Below are 21004 nucleotides of genomic sequence, written 5' to 3'. Positions count from 1 at the left end.
AATATGAGACCGCATACTGTATCAAACACACACGCATGCATGCACGCAAGCACACACACCTCTAAGCTAAGATAATACCAGGCTCCAAATGGATTTAGTATTATGCAACAAATAATGTGAAAATTAACTGGAATTGGCCGTCAAACAATAGATGTTGTTTCATACGGATAAACTGTTACACACACACCCCTTGAAAAATCTGCTAATGTTAACACTATAAAAACAAACACCAAGAAACATTTGCAGTCTATTCGTTCTTATTCACATTCAATATGCTTAAGTTATAATATGCTTTTTCACTCTCTCTCTCTCTCTCTCTCTCTCTCTCTCTCTCTCATTTTTGTTCACAGTTTTAGACCCACAAAACTGTCACTGTGATTTATTCATCACTGGAATACTTCTGATTTATGAGGCCTATTGTTTTTACTACTTTAGGATACTTAAACACAACACTGACTTCATCTAATTTTCCATTAATTCACCTACGATGTATTCTCACTTGGAAAGAAAACAAAGCAAAAGGTTGGAAAACAGACACAAGGCATAAGTTAAACGTGCTTTACTCCTAAGATCCATTTACCATTCTCCAGGTCCCACATCACCCTGAAAGGATTACTACGCCCCATATATATGTGTGTGTGTGTAAAAGCGTGTGTTGGGGTGTGAAACGACCGTGTTTATTAGCATTCAGAGAGTGGTCAAGACAATAATAGCAACTGAATGTTTAGAATACTTCGTCAAGGGGACGTAAATTTGGGATTAGTGCTTTTACATTCCCAGCAATGCATCAGTGAAGCGAACAATCAGGCCTAATTGGCAAGCTAAGAGATGCACTAGAATGAAAGCTAGTTGAGAGTAGCAAGGATAACACACACACGCACACACACAACACACACACACACACACACAATCAATTTTCTTTATGACCTCTAGGTAAAGCTAGAGGAGATAAGCTTCATTTCTCAAAGTCCTTTGCTTTTAAAGATCAACAAAACAACAACATTTGGCCTCAGTCATTCAAACCCACACACAGCGGTAGTGGTGAAAACTAAATTGAGGTTCTTTTAAAGTAGTTTAATTGCCAAAGTGAGGTTTAATTCCTGGAAATTTCCAGGAAAGAAAACAATAATTGTTCTCATTCTTTTTACAAATAATGACGGAATGATAGTTTACTATTTCACATACTTTTCAAACAATCTTTTTACAATAATGCAAAATCTAACTTTTAAGGTTAGGTGAGCAAGTACTTAATCCACTAGCTATCACTTTGATTTATAAAGCTTTGTTTAAATATGCAACTGAATCTTGATCCTCACCAGGCTCGGCGCCACGAGGGGGATAAAGGGGGAATTGCACCCTCAGATCTGTTTGTGCCCCTCAGTTTCACTTTAGTATTTATGGCAAAGTTTTAAGAAACAAGGCTTTACAGGAAAATTCAACGGAGATTTATTCAAAGTAAAACATGTCTTCAGTTTTCGTCGTTGTCTATATATTTCATAGGTAACAGGATGATGGTATGCACCTCTGCTTGCCAATAATAAAGTACAGATGAATTATCCCACTAAAATATGATTGGGCGGGCCAGGATTAACAGGTGTCCTATTGGCTGGTTATCTCACTGTGATGCCTGCGAAAACACTGAGCGCTTCCAACGCTGACCCGATAGCTGCTGCTTAGCTTTTTACCTAAACATTTTGAACATGATCTAGCCGGAAAATGTAGACTTGCATGACAAATACATGAAGAGATTCGATGACACACCCCATCAGTCATTTCATCATGCAGCCAACCCTGATCCATACACTTTTTATCTGATGAAAGTGAGGACTGTATCATAATTTATCTACAATTCACTTTAGCCTCACTTTACTCTCATGCCATTCCAAACTTTCCTATGCAGAACACAAAAGACGATATCTTGAAGAAAGATGGTATCCAAACAACATTGGTTACCATTGACTTCCATATTGACACAAAACCACTGAGGTATTTCTCTAAATTCCTTCTTTTGTGTTTCACAAAAGATCTAAGTCATACAGGTTTTAAACGACATGAGGGTGAATAAATGATGACATTATTAGTATTATTTTTGGGGGTACACTATTCCTTTTCACACAACAAAAGTACTAGAAGTAACTTTTAATAGTACTTCCAACACCAAATAAAATTCCTTGTGTGTGCAAGCATACTTGGCAATAAAGCTGTTCTGATTCTAATCTAAATGCAATAGAAGGTGAATTCAGAAAACCGTAATTTTAATTCCTGTTTTAACACTTTGATCATAAAACAAACATTATTTTTAAAAAGGGCCAGAAAAAATGTGGATGCAGAAATTGTTTTCTCTAATCTCTTATCCAACATTTGATATGATATAGTTCAATTTATTTAGTATGAAGTTATGAATCCACACACACTGTACACATTTAAACTTCTCAGTATAATTTACAGCTTTACAAAAATACAACCTTCTTAGAAATATCATGGTGTCTCCCCATGTGTAATGTTAGAAGTCTGGAAACATTTTGCCCTACATACAGTCTCTTTTATTGAGTTTTATACTTAATCACTTACACAAATGAGCGCTCACACAGTTTTTGAGACACTTCCAAACTATCTCATTCATCTCTCCTGAATATTCAATTCCTGTAGTGATTGTGTCAATAACATGGAAAGTTAATCTCGCTGTCTGTGAATGAGGCGTCTTTGCAGTCATGTAAGGAGAACAAATGTCTCGGTCTGGTTGTCTTTCTACAAAAATATCTTTCTCTTACACACACACACACACACACACACACACACACACACACACCCACACATATACACACCTGACTGTTTTACTGAAGAGGCATTAAGGTGATGCTATAAATATAGAGAGAGACAGAAACATAATATGGGGAGCAGGTGGATTATGAAGATAGTATCTGGCAACCAAGAAACTCCCTGATTCTGATATTCTTTACACATGGATTGAGAGAGTTACCAGGCTACACACGCTGACCTACAAACTCGAAAACAATAGGGGAAAAGTTCAAGAGGTAAAGTGAACGGAAGACAGAAAAAAACAAATTACTAAAATCCCCGCCCAAGCACAGAGACGCCCGCACAAGAAAACAAGCAAATATTACTGAAGGTTCTTTTCAGAAAATGTGTTCACATCACAAGACTGCCACCGAGGATCACAGGACATGGACAGAGTGCCCAAGGGCACACATATGGGTCTAAAGAGCTGTTCTCAAGAGCAGACAAACTGATTTCCTGCTTTAAATAAGCTTAACAAGCTTCTCAACCCATCAACTTATTACACAATTGACAGTTTCCTGCCCAGTACTGTACCTAACCACAGTCTGATTGTAAGCATCTGTTTTTGTTGTATTTCAATTTTGGCTTTTTGTAATTGTGTGCATTCTTAGCTAGGACTCCCATGAAAAAGGACTCAAAGGACTTCAAATCAAATAAATAAAAAAGACCACAGGACCTACAGAAAAATGCATGTTTAAGATGCATAATACACACATAATAAAATATATTTACAAATAATTATACAAATATTTTTTATAAAAATATGTATAAACATATTTAAAAGATCATTTAGCTCATTTTTTTATACATTTTATTAACACTAAATGCTTGTTTTGTAGAAAAAAAATAATTGTGCTAATATATTTATTACAAAACCAAAATGTGTTTTATTTTATGCAGATTTTCATGTTTGATATACATAATAAAAACCTTAAAAAAACACACATATATATATGTATATATAAATAAATAAATAAAAAATAATAATAACAAATATTTATATTTACAAATATATTTTTAGGATCACTTAACTAATTTCGTAACCATATGCAAAAATTGGTAGTCAAAAATATATTTGTGTCAATATATTTATTACAAAACCAAAATTTGTTTAAAAATGGAATGACTAGAAACGAATAATGAACTCCTTCTATACTGTTCAATAAACAAATTATAAACATTGAAATGTTACATTAACAATGTTTAGAACGTGTTTTCAAATCGTGTAAGACTTGTAAAGAAATACTAGGTGTGGTTAGTGAAAACGTAGGCCTATTCTGAGAGCAGTCTTTAGGTCACTTCAACCCGGACCGCTTTGGCATAAAAGGAGAAAAAGTGAACAAACAATTAAAACGGTGAGGTCTGGTATTCATAGGACACAGCAGGACAAGGAATTGGCATTTATAAAAAATGGAGAAGTCAATAATGGAAGAAGTGCTGCATGGGACAGATTTAAAGTGATGAAGGTGGCAGGAATGTAGGGGCCCTTGTGCTAACCCTATGTCTCCTCACCATTAAATCAAGACCAATAAAACTGTGGGAAATAAAAGGGTTGGATTGAGAGGGCATTAAACTCTTAAAGTGTAATAACCGTGACAGACAATACGGAACGCATTAGCTCTGAAATTCAGGCGCTCATAAATGCTATGCTACTTTTGCCTCTGGGTACGATGGAGATGATCATGAGATCCAGACAGGATCTGAGCAGAACCTTGGGTTGCCTTGGGTCAGCTGGGTCGTTCCATGTGAAACCTAACCCATTTGAGCTTGACGGTCTCAGAAAATTGGCATGGAAATGTAGCCTGTGATGCGGTACTTTTAGAGAGATAAGGACACAGATGAGTCTTTGACGGCTTCAAAGGTTAAACTCTAAAAAAAGATCTAGTCATGTTGGTTTGTATTTATTGGGTTGTTTACTGTTGAGGCAAACTTTTATTTTACGCTTCTGAGGAAGTGTGCTATTACTGCCTTGGAAATGACAACGTTACACAGAAAAAAATATGAAGAATATGACTATGATAAAAATAGATAATATGAAAATAAAAGTTAATCATACAAAGTAATTCTCTTGCATTACACTACTTGGATTCCTGTCATGGAATAATGGGTGAACTGGCCCTTTAAGAACAACCAGAACAGACAGAGTAAAGTGATAAGACCAAGTTTCAACAAAGCTAAGAGGACATGTAGGTAGATAATATATGCACGTTCCCTATGCAGGAACACCATTTCCAAGGAAATGTTCCAATAAAAGCAATAAAGAAAATTGTTTTTATAGAAGGTGACTCAACAATTGCGTCTTTCCTGGAATAGTCATAGCCTTGCAAAACTGATGACAACATACTTTTACACTTTATTTACATATAGAAAGCAAGTTGTAGATACGATTAAAACGTTATGACCAAATTGGAGTTTTCTATGATCTCACCGATGAAAACCCCATGATAGCTCCAAGTGGACAATTATCTTGGATTTTTACAGTAAGTAAAATAATGTAATAAAGAAACAAGGTGATTTAACATTTTCGCAAAATGACGGTCATTCGACATTATGATGAAAATCGTACTTCGTACATTTCCTATTACTCTGAACACATTCTGCATTCTGTCTTTTGATCTCAGATGAACTAGTCTGATAGAAGGTCAGGCAGTAGAATTTCCACTGGATGTATGCCGGGAATTGAGTGCTTCTGATGTTTTCCCTCTTGAATATTAATAGACAAAGCAGAAATCCTGTTCTGATGAACCTCCACCCTTTATAACCACTATAGATATAAACTCCTTCTTCCTGGAGCCATAGAGATGAAATTAAAGGCTGTAAAGGTCACGAAGGGTCCACCAAGATTATATCACCAGCTATTTGTTTAAATAAACTGAATGAAAAAATACGTTATAAAGTCATGATTTACAGTCGAGAGTAAAACTTGTTTAGTATTAAAGTTTTCTCTGTGTTGGTAATCTTTTCACAGATAGATGGCTTATCTTTGAAAATGTGTTGCGCCCATTTCTGATCGCTGTAAAGAAAATATTCTGTCAAGTTTACGATAGAAAAGGGCTTGATGTCTGATTTGCACCTAAAACAATTCTGATGATAATTGACATTGTGGCATGCAGTTGTACTAAAAAAAGAAACATACCTATTTTAACCAAATATAATTAAAAAATAAAAATAGATAAACAATAAGCTCCTGGGTAGGACTCAACAATAAATTTGATATCTCAATATCTTTCTAAATCTAATTAATGATTGATATATATTTGGATCATTTCCAACAATATTCAAGATGTTCATTTTATATATTTAGCAAAGTTAATCTTGATAATAACTTATTTTGTATATTTGACACCTAGAAAATGAAGGTTTTGTAATTCATATGTATTGCATGCAAAAACATTTTCTCCTGCAAAACTGCAAGAACGACAACTATTTTCCCCACCTCAAAGTAAAAAACAAGACAGAAGGGATATTAAAAAGATAAAATGCCACAGAGAACAAAAGACAGCACTATCAGTTCATCCAGCCAAGCCTCTATGTGCATACGTTTGGCGCTTGTGTGCGTGCAGCCGTGGATCTGAGGAAGCCGCCTGCAGGAAGCAGCAGACATGTGTGGCTAATCCCAGCCCTGACAGTTCCTCGAGCACTCCATTAATGTTTCATTCCTTTCCTCCCCACTCTTCCTCAAGCCTTTCCAACCTGGTTGTACCCGGACTGACCCGGCCCTACCCAGCTGGGGCTCGACCCTAGATGCAGGTGAGTGAGAGACCAGGATTGAGCAATAGAGCCATTGTTCTGCACCTAGAGCCTGAGCCGTGACGGGGTGCGATAGGGGCAGGAATGCAGCGGGATAAACGCACATCAAAGGACCATGAAGGGCATGAAGTGGGGAGACGAGTTCTGTAGCCCTGATTATAGGTGCCGAACTCAGCCGAGATAAGAAAACATGATAGGTTATTGTTGTAATTGAAGCAGACCTGAGATCAGTTTTGTTCCGATTCATAATGGTTGATGTAAGTCTGTGTGTGAGAAGCTTTGGCCACAGATCAGAATTAAGAGGATTTAATTTGAGGGAGTGTAGACTATGAAACCGCCCACTGTGTCTTCCATTTCCTCCACTGCCTTTCTCTCACCTTATTGTTCAGGGAGACTGGCGGTCACTGAAACATTTTCCTACATTACTCACAGACTACAACAAATCATTTCCTGATTACTTTATAGAGAACATTCAGTCTGTGTAATGGTCAGACTGGAGCAATAGGGTGTCTTCAACTAGAGCAAGAAACTTGAATTTTAAATGCCTTTTAGATTGTTATTGCTTTTTCAAGAGCCAGACATTCTTAATCTAAAAACACATTTTAAAACATTGCATTATAATATTGTATATAATATATTTCAATTATGTAATATAAATTAAACAACTGACAGATTCTGACAAACAATTATAGTATTTATTCCAGTTAAGTTTCATCAAGGTACATTGCGTACAGAAAAACTAGAGAAACTAACTATTTTAATACCATATATTATCTTTATTCATCTATTATTTTTTTATTATTTAAATAGAATGCAAGGAAAGCCGCTCCGCAAAAATGAAAATTGTAAAAAGAACTACATATAAAATCAATTAATAAAACAAATAAAGAATTATTGTTGTAAAACTAAACTATGATATTCTAAACAAATAAAGGAACTAATCATTTCAGTATTTATTGCTTTTAATTTTTGTGTTTTTTACATTATTTTAGCATATCCAAAATTTATACATTTCAAATAGTTTTGATAAGTTAAAGCAACTTCAACATTTGAAATAGTTAAAAAGAAGTGTAGACAATTTGGTCCTCAGATGGTCATGTGTTGGTTTAAGATGGTCGTGAGCTGGTTTAGGACCAGCTTAAACCAGCTAAGGACCATCTTAAACCAACAAATGACCATCTAAGTCCAGCACATGACCAGCTTATACAAGCACAAACCAGCTACCATCCTTCCAAACCTACCTAACCAGCATATTTAGTTTTTTAAACAGGGAGTGCATAGTTATAAAAAAAAACTTTTAATTGAGTTTGCTTTCATCTTTATGTCAACAAATGTGAGCACCCTTATGTTCTACCCCAAGATAAAATGCAGGTTAAACACTGATAATGCTCCAGCCATCTACATTGAAAAACAGAACAAGTGAAAACCCCAGGACACTTGAGCACTTAATGCATTCAAATTTTCTATTCCGGTTTTCTAACCCTTAACGGGGTCATATGACAAAGCTATATAAAATTTATATTATCATTTGTTTTAGTTGTAAAGCAATGTGTATAATTTAATGTTCAAAAACACTGTATTTTCCACATACTGTGCATGTTTGTATCTCCTCTTTGCTCTGCCTCTCTGAAACGCACAAATTTTCTACAAAGCTCATCGCAGTTAACCAGTGCATAGTGATTGTTGGAATACTGCAAGCGTGTGACGGAAATTCAACATCAGGTTCCACAGCAATTGTATTGACAGGTACGCTCACCTTACTTGCGAATACTTGGGCGGTCTAAGACAAATCTTAAACTGACGTAGATTTGAGGGGGTGTGGTTACATAAGGCGTTTTAGTTAGGTCTTGGTGAGCATTCGCTTTTAGATAAAATGGATCTTTTTTTACGACAATTAAAATTTTGCATGTCTAATACATGCATGGGCAACTTATTACACACCAAAGACACAGAAAGACACGTATTCGCGCCATATGACCCCTTTTAGACAACCCTAGAAAACTCTAACCCTAAAGAGTCAAAATAGCAATGTTAGGCTTTCATGACAATGGAGCTTGTATTATATAAAAGAGACTCCCTTACACAAAAACACGTATACACACATGCAACAACCCATACAAAGATTTATGTCATTTGGGTCTTTGTTCTGCTTTTGTCTTGCCAAAACCCCACTGTGTCTTGTCCCCTGTGTGGTAAAGTATGCTATAGTAGGAAATGATTCCATAATTCTCCTTGAACACCTATGATACGTTTCTCTCCTTCCTGTTTCATTTAGATAGTGACAACATTTGCAGCACCAACACAACATATGACAATCATCATAGAAGAGAGAGTGGATAAGCATCTGGTGTTTTGCGACCAAAAAGTCCATTTCCATAACAACCTGAAAATTAACCATGAATGCTCTGGGTCTCCGGGCAAAGCTTGCGTGATGTAACCAGGCTGTGCAGCCCACATTCCTGGTTTGATACAGAGAGCCTTTGATGTGTCTCAAAACAGGGGGCCATTGTACTGCCATCAGGCCTGCGTTTTATCATCCATCACACACCAGAATGCCAAGCCATAGAGCCCCAGGGGGTCATTACATAACTCAAATGGTCTACAAACTCATCCTGAACTGAACAGGAGACAAAAGCATTTCAGAACTCATCAGCCTTGAAACAGATATCAAGAGATCGGAACCGAAATTTGTCCAACAGACAAATCCTCGGAATCGCCGTGATGCAACACCTAATCTCTTTTTTAACAATCCAGTTATATAGTTGCATGTTCATTTTCTAGGCAATTTTTATGGTAGGTTTGGAGAATTTGCACTTCATCAAAACCCGCTTCATCCAAGCCCACAAAATACATCATTTACTCAACCTCAAGTTGTTCCAAATCTGGATACATTTCTTTATTCTGCTGAACACAGAGAAAGATATTTGAAAGAATGATTGTAACCAAACAGTTCTTGGTCACCACTGCAATAGTAAGAAAAGTTGCTTTCTTTGTTCTGTTTGAAAAATGTAGGCAAGCAAACGAGTTCTGGGGCACCATTGACAACCATTGAATTTTTTCCTGCTATGGTAGTCAACAGTGCCCCAGAACTGTTTGGTTCCAAGCATTCTTCTAAATATCTTTCTCTGTGTTCATCGGAACAAAAAAATTATACAGATTTGGAACAACTCGAGCGTGGTTAATGATGACAGAACTTTCCTTTTGGGTGAACTATCCCTTAAACTGAATAAGGTTACATGTTATTGAAACAATCTCATGCCATATGATTCATTTCTTATTTTTGCTGTATCAAAATAATGCTGCCTGCTGTAGGTGATTACAATACAACATTAGACCATGTGAACTTACCAGCTTGGTCTTTCTCAGAAAAAACTGCGGAAACCTAAAAGAAAAGAAAGACACAATTTATAAACAAATAGGCAAAACATGTTGTTTATTGTATCACTTTTGAAAGCCAACTTAGATTTACAATTCGTAAAATTAAATTCTACGGAGTTCATCTTTCACTTTTCACCACAATCCACAGACAGCTAGTGAATAATCGGGTTTCACAATGTAAATCTATGAACGTTGTATACATTTCAAACCAAGCCAGTATAAACTAGCCCACCACCTGTCCCTGAGAGTAAAACACTGTGTGTGTGTGTGCCCACCAAGTGCAGCTGGCCAAGAAATAAGGCCATTTGTGTAGTCTCTGAAACCTTGAAACCCCCTATGCACTCATATGAACAAGATACCCCACCAGACAGATACCAACACACACACAAATACACATATTCCTTTTTATGCTGTATATTCACTGATGTCTTGCTTGATATCTTGAAATGCTTTTATTATCAAGTGTCTGTGTTACTGCCCACGATTTATTAGATCATGTGTGTTATGGCCAATAATGCTTATAAGTGTGTTAATAAAACGTTATGAGACCAAAAAATAACCCGCTGCATAGTTTTAACATTATGACATGTCTGAATCTTTGGTGGCCGGATATTTTAGGAAAATTATACATTCGGACACATTACTTGGCCAAGGCATCAACAAGTCGTAAATTCATCACAACTGTTCCAAAATATTTCCAAAATTAGCACAATTGTAGATCTGGTTAAATTGCCCGGTTCATGATTTTTCAGTCCGCCAAACAGGAATTTCTATGATTCTCCGTGCGGAGCACAGAAAGAATGTCGGGGTCTCTGTTTGTAGATGACCTTCATCCACAGAACTGTTCTGTCCGCTGATCTTTGACCTTGTGTAATCCAAAGGTCCCTGGAACAGATCATATTGACAGAAGCACCTCATCGGCCTTTAAAGAAGGATGCGTCCTGTTCTACAAAGAATGTGTCTTTCTCTCAAACTGGAGTCGCCATCAAAACATCACAGCGCACTCTTTATCTCGCTCATTCTTGGTTTTTATGTTTTATCTCTCTCCCCAATTCCTTTATTGCCCTCCGTTATCACATTCTCTAGTTTTATCTCCCCCCGTTTTTTGTCCACATTCTTTTGCTTTTGTTAACGTACCCTCATCCTTGAGTCCGCCCGTTCTGAAAGGCATGCTGGGAATAACATTTGTGTATGCGAGGGGTAAAAGTGACTTATCAAAGGAGTCTGATGTGAAAAGAAGTGCCTGCATGTGTCTGAGCACATGTGTGTGTAGATCAGAGAAAACGGGAACATGTCGACATCACTTGAGGTGTTTACCGCAAGATAGCTGCATGATCGCAATCGAAATGGACATGGTGCACTTTAGAGATTAAAAAGCACCTGTCTTTATGTTTGCATGGAAAAAGCATCCCGTCCTCATGTCATAGTGTGTGTGGATCAGAATGTAGATGTTCACATGATTTGAACAACAGGTACAAGCAGTACATGTTCCTAAATAAAATTCCCTGCTGATCCTGATGGAAATTCAGATCATCCCATCAGATTTCAGGGTTTGGTTTAGGGATAATATTACACCATTCTTATCAACCCATCATCTTCCCTTCCCTTTTAAGGGTAGGCAATGGTAAGGAACAGAGGTAAATTTATCTTGATAAAATGTTTTTTTCCGTATGCAGATAAAGTAGAAAAAGATGGGTATGATTGGCCAACAAATGTTAAACATATGAAAGATTTGGGATAAACTGACAATTTGTCTTGCCTAATGGTAAAATTGTCATTTCATCATAAAAAGCAGAGCCTACAAACTACAGAACTACAAAAGCAACTTATCTTTTATTGGTTCAATAACGTTTTGTCCTGTTCCAAACTCATGCCACTTGCTCTCAAATCTCAGGACTCTTTGACTCTTTTTTCCATTTATGATGATCAAATTATTTTACCCAGTGTTGAAATGACATTTAAATAACACAATTACTCATCGACTTTTAAAACAAAATCGTTTTGGGACAATGCATACCTTCAAAACGGTCCAAAACTGTCACAGGATATTATTACGTCAAAAGTGAAAATTTCTACCAAATGTATACATATTTGTACCTAAATTTTGCATATTATGACCTTTTAAAAAAGTACCGTCCTTTTTTACTAACAGTGTAGGGACAGTATTTAAAAATTACACAATTCAACATTAAAATATAATCTTTCCAACAGATTAATTTCTCCATAGCGGAAGACAAATCCACCCATGACATTCTTCTGTTTGTTGATGGTGCTGCCACAGATGTCTGGATAAATTGATGTCTTGCACCCAATCTGTCTACGCAAGGGAACACACACAGACACCAATACACACAAAAAACATACACCTACATGCACAGAGAGGGCACACATTTACAAATACCTCAACGTGGTTTATCTTATTCCCAAGCCCATGAACACAGATACATAACATAATCAGTAAATAAATCAGCAAAATCCCCTTTCAACAATGCGGTTGTGATATGTATGGCTAAATAATAACCGTGGCACAGTCAGCTAATGGCACAATAAGCCCCGTGCTGGCACACTGCAAGCGATCGACAGTAAATCATCCAAACACGCTTACACACATACACAGGCATGCCAACACCAACAAGATTCTAAGATAGAGCTTAAAATATACATCAATATGCCTTCGAAAGTCAAAACCAAGACCCCTCAAGTCTCGACCCTCAATTTCATAAGCACGGTTACACAAATTTCAAGACGGGAGCTCCCAAATGGCATGAAATTTGATGCAGTAGGGAGTCAGTCATGTTATCATTGCGTGACTGTGTCCACCATAATAACTCTATCGACATTCCTCTGGGTGTAGGCCTGTTGTTTTCTCAAATTCACAGAAACATTTCAAGGTCACTGACAGTAAAATACTATTAATACTTAGGAGGGCTTATGGCATACTAAGAATGACTACATTTGTCTCAGACCACTGTTATCATGTGCTATTCCAAACACAACGCCCACCCTTTTCGTACGAGCGGGAAGAGGCCCAACACAACACAAGATGAGAGAAATAAAGAAAATAAATGAAGAAACCGAGAAAAACAAGAGGATCATTAGTGGCCAACCATCATAATTACTATTGCTCATATTTGGTTAGGTTTGGCCAACGCTGACTATTAAACTTTGGCACGCAACTCGCCTCCCATTGGCAATGCTACTGACATGAATGATAGCTCAATGGGTTGTTGAGGAGAAGTGTGCTTGAACTTTTCTGCGACTGAAGATCATTGCCTGGCGGATGAAGTTTTGCATTATCAAACACAAATAAAAAAAAATGCAGTATAGAATTGCATCCTCTTAAAACTAAGTGTGGAAAGATTGTTTATATTGTGGTAAAACGGACCATGGCACTTGCCAGTCAGCACTGGACCACCCAAGTATACATGTCATATGTTACATTTCAGTCATGAGAGTGAGAGGTTTTTATATGTGTGTGAGTGTGTTGGCATGTGAATGTGTGTGTCCCCTGTCGTTATGGGGCAGCACAAGGTCACATTTTTAGCTCTGCAAGGTCCCTGGGCACAGGTTGTCACGGCATTAGGGATCAGAGGTCGTATCAGGTGTCCAACAAAAAATAACAGGGTAGAGAACTCAATAACACATTTACTGAGTGTGTGTATGTGTGGGTACTTAGTTAAGTATATTTGGGGTGCAGATTTGTAGCCAAAAGCGAGCAAACCTGACAAATCTGAGCAAAGCCTCCATTTTGGGATTTCAAAAAGCTATAAATTCTAGTCAATACAGTTTCCAAAATGTAAAAATATTTTTTCAGGTTTACGTTTAGAGTGTGGGTTTAGTTACAGAATCTACAACTTGCTGTGTATGTAAACAATGGACATCTATGGAATGTCCTTATTTCGATAAATAAGTAAGTAATTGTGTTTGTGTGAGTGAGAGACTGCATACATAAAAAGCAAATACATATACTGTATAAACTAGTCTAAATCTTTATTATATCACAAGCTCATTTCAAAGAATTAAACTTTAGCACCTAATTTGTCCCTCATGTACATCGTATGTCTTATTGAGGTAGTGTGCCAATTTTTTCCGAGTGATCAGATTTAGGATTTATAGGATTAGATTGAGGGATGGACCTAAACAACATTTTAAGGGTTTGGTTCCAAAATGAGATAACTCAATTTTTAAACTCTTTCAAAAATCATATTAACTGGAATGCAGTATACAAAATATAACATAATTAAAAAAATTATAATCTTTTAATCTAAAAGAATTAATCTCACTTTGGAACCAAACTCTTCATTTATAGGGTCCTGGATTTTGTGCTGATCTGAGAATGAGATATTTTGTCTTTGGTCAGCAAGCACCTAGCAACCATCTAGCAATACCTTGACAAACACCCACACACACCTTAGCACATTTTCCTCAGAAAACTCCAAGTGCCATTAAAGATTGTTTATAAAAGGCATCAGCGTGTAACAGTTTACCTATGGTTATTGCTAGAAATGAACAATAACAATTATGAGAGAGAGACAGAGAGAGAAGTGTGCGCGTGCAAGTTGAGCAGGTTTACCAGCCACCTAGTCTAGTTAAGAATGTGCAGCTGGCAGGGGTCACACTGGCCCACCCAGTGGGTATGGTTTGTGTGTGTGTGTGTGTGTGTGTGTGTGTGTGTGTGAGAGAGAGAGAGAGAGAGAGAGAGAGAGAATGCACTTAAGTAACCTAAGTTATCTTACTACACCATCCATACATAAATGTGTTTCTCTATGATTCATGTTGTGATAAAATAACTATAAACAAATGTTGTGTTTGTACATACTATTCAGGTACATTTGGAATCCATTTCTGATATCAAAGAAAATCTTATTGAGCATGTTTATACTGGACATACAGTATATAGATACAGTCTGTAGAGTGCATGGCCACAGAGATGCTATCTAACCCCTCCCCGATCCTCAAACATTTTCCATAACTAATGAAGACATTCCTGCACGTGTGCTGAGAAACGTGGGAAAAACGTACCCTCTCCTTTTCCCCCTTCAAGAATGTTCTTGTCGACAGTGAGAACACCCCCTTCTTCATCTCATAATAACTTCCATGTGTTTTATGCGAGCCATTGCGACAGGAAGTGATGTCAGGTTTCCCTCAGAGCGTGTTAAATGATGTAAACTGTAATGACTCAATGATCACAGTTGACATTACAAACTTGTTTTCCCCCTACATTTTCTAATTAGGGCCTACATAAATTTAAATCTATGGCAAAGGTTTTTGAGTGCATCACAAGTGATCGGAGACAAACACTTATTTTTGAAGACCATCTCAAGGAGTTAAGCACATTCCCTCCAATAGTCACCAACATCACAATGGCATTTTCAACTTTTTCCGGCCGTAATTGACTTTGTGGATTAGAGAAAGAGTCTGCGGGCTAATCTCTGTAATCCAGTATAATCCAGGCTCTGATAACAATGGAAGACACTGAATTAGGCAGACGGCACTTTGGGAAAAAACAAATGAGGCTCGATGGAGCAGGATTAGGATGACATGCAGAGGGGCATTACCCCGCTGGACACAAAGGTGTGTGACTGAAAGAAAGTGAAAAAGGTAAAGAACAAACCGTGTCTCCATGCTAAAAACCAAACGAAACTAAAATAACGAAATTACATTTATTGCGGTCATTGTTTTTCTCCTTATGCGTAAACCTCATACATTTTCCTTATTTTGTATGTCATTGTGCTTTACAAAGTAAATTTGTCCTACACGTAGATACATGAACACCGTACGGATCATAAATCTAAACACTCATAAAAGTATCTATGGATGATGTTTAAATAATTGGGAAATGACATTCTTTACATTTAAGAGCTTGTGTGTGTTTGCGTGTGTACATGTACTACAAGTAACATCTGTTTGGATCATTCCTCTGTCTGTGCACGTTTGCAAATTTACTTTGGGATTTATATTTATCGATGCACTCACTCACGAGATTCCCTGTCACGCACATTTCTTAATACAAAAACATCATTTGAATTTGTAGTCAATATAGACTGAACTCCACTTTGGCTGTTGACTTTCGTTTGATATACAAATATGACACCCGTTCCGGACAGATAGTGTTCTTATGATGGGGCCTCGGGGGCCACGGACAAATATATTGAGTTCTGCCCTTGCTGGGCCAATGAGCTATCAACACCACAATGTGAGCCAAATACACCAAACATCTTGTGTTCCTGACAGGCTTGATTTATGGGATGAAAGTGGGACGATCCACTCATGTTTCAGGCTCACGTAAGTTGAGAGTAAGAGAGTTCATTATGGTCATTATGAGCGAAGGCGCCGTACAGAGTCACATGTTCATTTGGACTGGTGATGGAGAGCTGTAAATGAACGTTATTAGTTACCAACTACTGTAACACTGTGTAGAAAGGAATTCGTAGGGTGTTTACAGAATTAAAGCATGTTCATGAGGCGGCTTAGATGTTTTCAGAAGCTTCTGGCGTCTCCAAAACACAACTAGCTCTTTCTTTTTAAATCCTCTTACATAAACTGAAATGTCAGATCGGGACTTGATGAGTAAAATCGAATGATATCATGGCATTCATGTATCATGTTTGCTTTATTTCCCTTTTGTCTCCAAAACAGAGAAAGAAAGAGACGGAGGTCTTGTTTTGGGCCTTTACAATGCCTGATACAGCACCCACGACCTTGAACCTTTCGGAAAACAGCGATTTCCTGCTGAAGTTCAAAAATAGGTTATATTTTCCACATCCTTCTCTGAAAACAATCCGTTCTTGCTGATTTGTCATTCAGTCTCTCTCTCTCTTTCTCTCTCTCTAATTTAAATCTTACAGAAAATGTAAGCATGCAGAATGGTTTCTGTGAGGATTGTGTTTAAGGCTAGTGTAATGGTAAGTAGATAGAATACAGTATAGACGGTTTCAGCTGCAACAATTATTTATTAAACAACAAAATATAAATTAATATGAATTAAATTTAAATATAAAATAACTTGTTGTATTATAACATAAACAGAAAATAACCGCAGGCAAGGCCGGTGAGTCCGATTCACTATAGTGTTTTCAAAAGTATAGATTTTGATTCTGACAAATCTGAACAGCTTCTATCCCACAGTATCAATACCAAATTTAAATATAATCTGTTCATCATTTAAATGTATCAACTCACATCAACAAACAATGAGAAATACATTTGTTAAAATATTTATAAATATTTTTTATGTTAGTTAATAAAATGCAACTTTTTAAGGTAGCTCTGCTCCATTAAATAATATTAACACATACAACTTTTGTATTTTAATTGGTAAAAGTTTTAGTAAAGCTGAAATTTATGAATAGATTAATATTTTAACATAAATAAATAATGCATACATATATAGTCTTCTTATATTTATCTGGTAAAAATGTAAGACCTTAATTTTGCGGCAGTGTTTTCCCTATCATTCTGAAAATGGTACCGTATACCTTTATTTGTCCAAGTTTGAAATCATGACTGGAGATGAAAACATTATCATTAAAAGTAGAAAGCACATGATTTTTTTTTATGTCTGTGTGACATACTCTAATATTCTGATCATAGAACATACACCTATTTTCCTAAATGTTTTAGCATTTTTGTGAAACTGTTCATGAATTCAAACAAAACAACATCAGTTTTCATGTCAGTCAGACATTATCATCCTGTGTACTGCAAGTGCAGTTCCTGGCCAGAATATGCAGCATAATAGACCAGACCTCATGCCATTAAATCAAATGTCTACTTACACAACACAAGCCTCACTGGAACTGATCTGTGTGCCAGAAGGTCAGAAAGTTCACAGTACACATACACTGCAAACACTTTAAATGGCTAAAAGCAGTCAAAAGAGCTCATTATTCAGTACCTGCCATAACTTCTCTCTATTTATTTAACTTTCTATCGTCCTGTTTGTGAAGACCTCGAAAGGATGGCACATATTTAGCAAAAACCATCAATTTGACAGAGCATAACTTTGTTCTAGATGTGTTATTTATAGATAAACTAAAGCAGTTCATCTTTATGACACACTCATCCAGAGAAACATACTGTATGGTGACTCCTCAATGACCGTCCATCTGGTCATTCACTGTCACTTTAAGACAAGGCAACAAACAACATAAATCAGCAGTGAAGGGTATCTGTGGACTTTTAGATTGCAACTCTCCATCTTTGTTTAAAATACCTTCGCAGCAGCAAAGGGGTTTGCGTGCAAATGCTGTTTACGGGCTATTTAGCGTTTATGTGTATCTGTCATGTCTTTTTTACCTGGTACGTTTATGTAATCCTGTAAGGAATGGCAAAAACGAACAAACAAAAAGGTGTGCAAGCGGACGCTCTCTCGCACACAAACACACACAACTGATGGTCGCAGACACTGAACGAGTGTCAACGTAAACAGTAGTTACGCCTGTAAACATGACTTTATCCCTGCGTCTGTTTGATGTCACGCGTGCTTCACGCTATGATGTCTGCATGCATGTCTGCAGGTGCTTGCTCGAACATGCACGTTTGCATTCTTCTTGCCATACATTATGTTGTTTGAATCATCCTCTCTCTCTTTCTGTCTGTCTCCATCTCTCGTCTCCTTGACATCTCTCTGAGCACTTTGCTATGTTGACCCATTAATCTAGATTAAACCGATTTATTCGCTCGCTTCATTTTTTTCATGACCTCAGTCAGGATGGGAACAGAAAAAAAGATAAGACAAACAGGACCAAATTAAGATAAGAAAGAAATCTGGTTAGAGAGACTGCACTTATCAACATGAAAGGGTCTCAGTGTAGACTCACCTTTAAATGATTGCCTCCTTATTTTATGGTTTAAACACTATATGGTCAAACATGTTAGAAAACCCCCTTGGTTTGCTATTCAAGTAATTTCTGTATGCAACATCGATGTTATTCCATGCAATGTTTTAGATGATTTTGTGTTTTATTCTTCTGTGGAACAATTATGAAGATATTTTGAGTGGTTTTGTGTCCATAAATGAATGTCAATGGGATCCAATGTTGGTTGGAAACACACATTCTTTGTGATGTCTTCTTTTGTGTTTGCAAAAGAAATAAGGTCATACAGGTTTGTGATGACATGAGGCTAAGTGAATGATAAAACAAATCCATTTTTGGGTAAACTATTCCTTTAAAGGGGTTATATTGGATGGATAAAACAAACATTATAGTGTGTATTTGGTGTCATACAATGTGTTTACGGTAAAAAAAAAACATTAGTTTTCACATACCGTGCATTTTGGTTGCTCATCTGTGCCCCACCTTTCAGAAAGCCCTCGATTAACAAAGCTTATTGCTGTGAAAAGCGAAGCTACCCAGTGCGTTGTGATTGGCCGAATATCTCAAGCATGTGCGGAAATGTCACGCCCCTTACCATACTTGGAACATCAGCCTTCTAAGGATATTATCACCTGATAATGTCACCTGTACCTTGTGAGTTCAAGCCCGAATATGATCCAGCAAATGCATTTGACCAAGCGGGTTAATCAATTTTGCCAGCAGAGCGTAATAGATCAATAACGTTTTATTTTTTTTAACTATTTGGTTGAACTATTAGGTATAACTGACTTCTTGAGTCTCTAGCTATATTGACTTTTTTCAAGTAGTATCAAGATGCAGGTGAGAACAGCCAGAGGATACGAGGCTGAATAACTGATCTATATAAATGACTAGATTGTGCCTAGAACGCTAAACCAATATCAGGAGGTGAAGCCATCGGAAGTGTTCGCGCCACAATTTTGCTTTGCCCAATTGACAGAGAGCGCAAAAACACTTAAGTTTTTAGTTCACATGTGTGTTTAAATTAATTGTTACTTCAATGTTTTTTTCCAGAGTTTATGTTTATTTTGGGCATAATTGCGACGTATAGAAATCAATGTATTGAAGATGAGTGTGTATTGCACACTGTTGTAACGACCCGTTTGTAAATGTTTAGAAATAAAGGTTGATTACTTAAAGAACATGTACAGCCTGTATTTATTTGTACTTAGATTTCAGAATAAGCTAAATTGTCAATGTTGAGGACCTAAATTTGTAACAGACCAAAGATACAGGAAAACACGAAATCAGGTCATAAGACTCCTTTAAGTGACATCATCGCAAGGTTGCTCAAAAGGATTTGATTGGTTATGAAGAGGCCACTGAAGTGTCCAACACTTAGACATGGATTTCTGTATGCCAAATAACAATGTAAACAGTAAATTAAAGGGGTCTTTGTGCCACTTCAAAGCATAGTCTCTCTCTCTCTCTCTCTCTCTCTCTTTCAGATTACATACAGCTGCTGGAACATGATAATGACACCCTTTACTGTCTGCCAACTTACACCAGCTAAAACCAACAGAGGAACATTTGTGTTATATTTGTGTGACTAGCTGTACATTTATGTATGTGTGAAATGCAGGTTAGAGACGAAAAGAATGTGTATTTTGTATTTTTTGATGTGAGAGTCTTTCCTTTGATTATAGCCATTATGCTTAACTCCACATTTTAGAAACATAAGCCAAGAAACGCTTTAAGTGGGAGTTAGTGGCAGAAAGTAACAGAATGTTTGTATGTTTTGTGTATGGTTAAAACGACCTGTTGGGAAGAGGCTGAAAGCAGAAACATAGTTATGAAGTGATTTCAGTGAGTAAATGTGGAGCCAGAAATAAAGGACTGATTGATCTGTTGTTGTTATTCTTACAAAGCCACTTTAATGGCTTACTTGATAAATTAAAAGATAAAACTTTATTAAAACTTTGTCATCCATGAACATTTTTTGTGTCTGTCGTTGGATCGATTTCCATCGGCGGTGGAGAAATCAAGCTAACTGTTTTGCTACCTGCTGCAAAAATGAAAATTGTGACTTTAAACTACATGTATTGGGTGATTCTTATGTGTTCAATTTACCTCATTCTTTGGTCTTGCTCCCGAGTTCCCAGAGGGTCCTGAAGAAGACAGTGATGATGAAGAGCGATATATTGGAGTGTTTAAGGACTGAGAGGAGGCTGAGAGACTTCCTGTTGAATCCCGCATTTCTAAATCAACTCCCTGTTAAG

General features: G+C 36.9%; 1 protein-coding gene across 2 annotated transcripts in view; it reads right to left on the bottom strand.

Annotated features, from left to right (window-relative positions):
* The window catches only part of dlc1 (DLC1 Rho GTPase activating protein), an 85923-nt gene that overhangs the window by 50102 nt on the left and 14817 nt on the right, over positions 1–21004 (bottom strand). For both annotated transcript variants that reach the window (XM_056771371.1, XM_056771380.1), the window contains 2 exons: positions 20856–20996; positions 9898–9931 (listed from right to left, as the gene is read on the bottom strand). In XM_056771371.1, coding sequence (XP_056627349.1) covers positions 9898–9931; positions 20856–20996 — 175 coding nt within the window. The remainder of the gene's footprint in view (positions 1–9897; positions 9932–20855; positions 20997–21004) is intronic.

Source organism: Triplophysa dalaica, chromosome 2, assembly GCF_015846415.1.
Source record: "Triplophysa dalaica isolate WHDGS20190420 chromosome 2, ASM1584641v1, whole genome shotgun sequence".
Taxonomy (NCBI): domain Eukaryota; kingdom Metazoa; phylum Chordata; class Actinopteri; order Cypriniformes; family Nemacheilidae; genus Triplophysa; species Triplophysa dalaica.
This window is presented reverse-complemented; position numbering and strand designations above follow the sequence as displayed.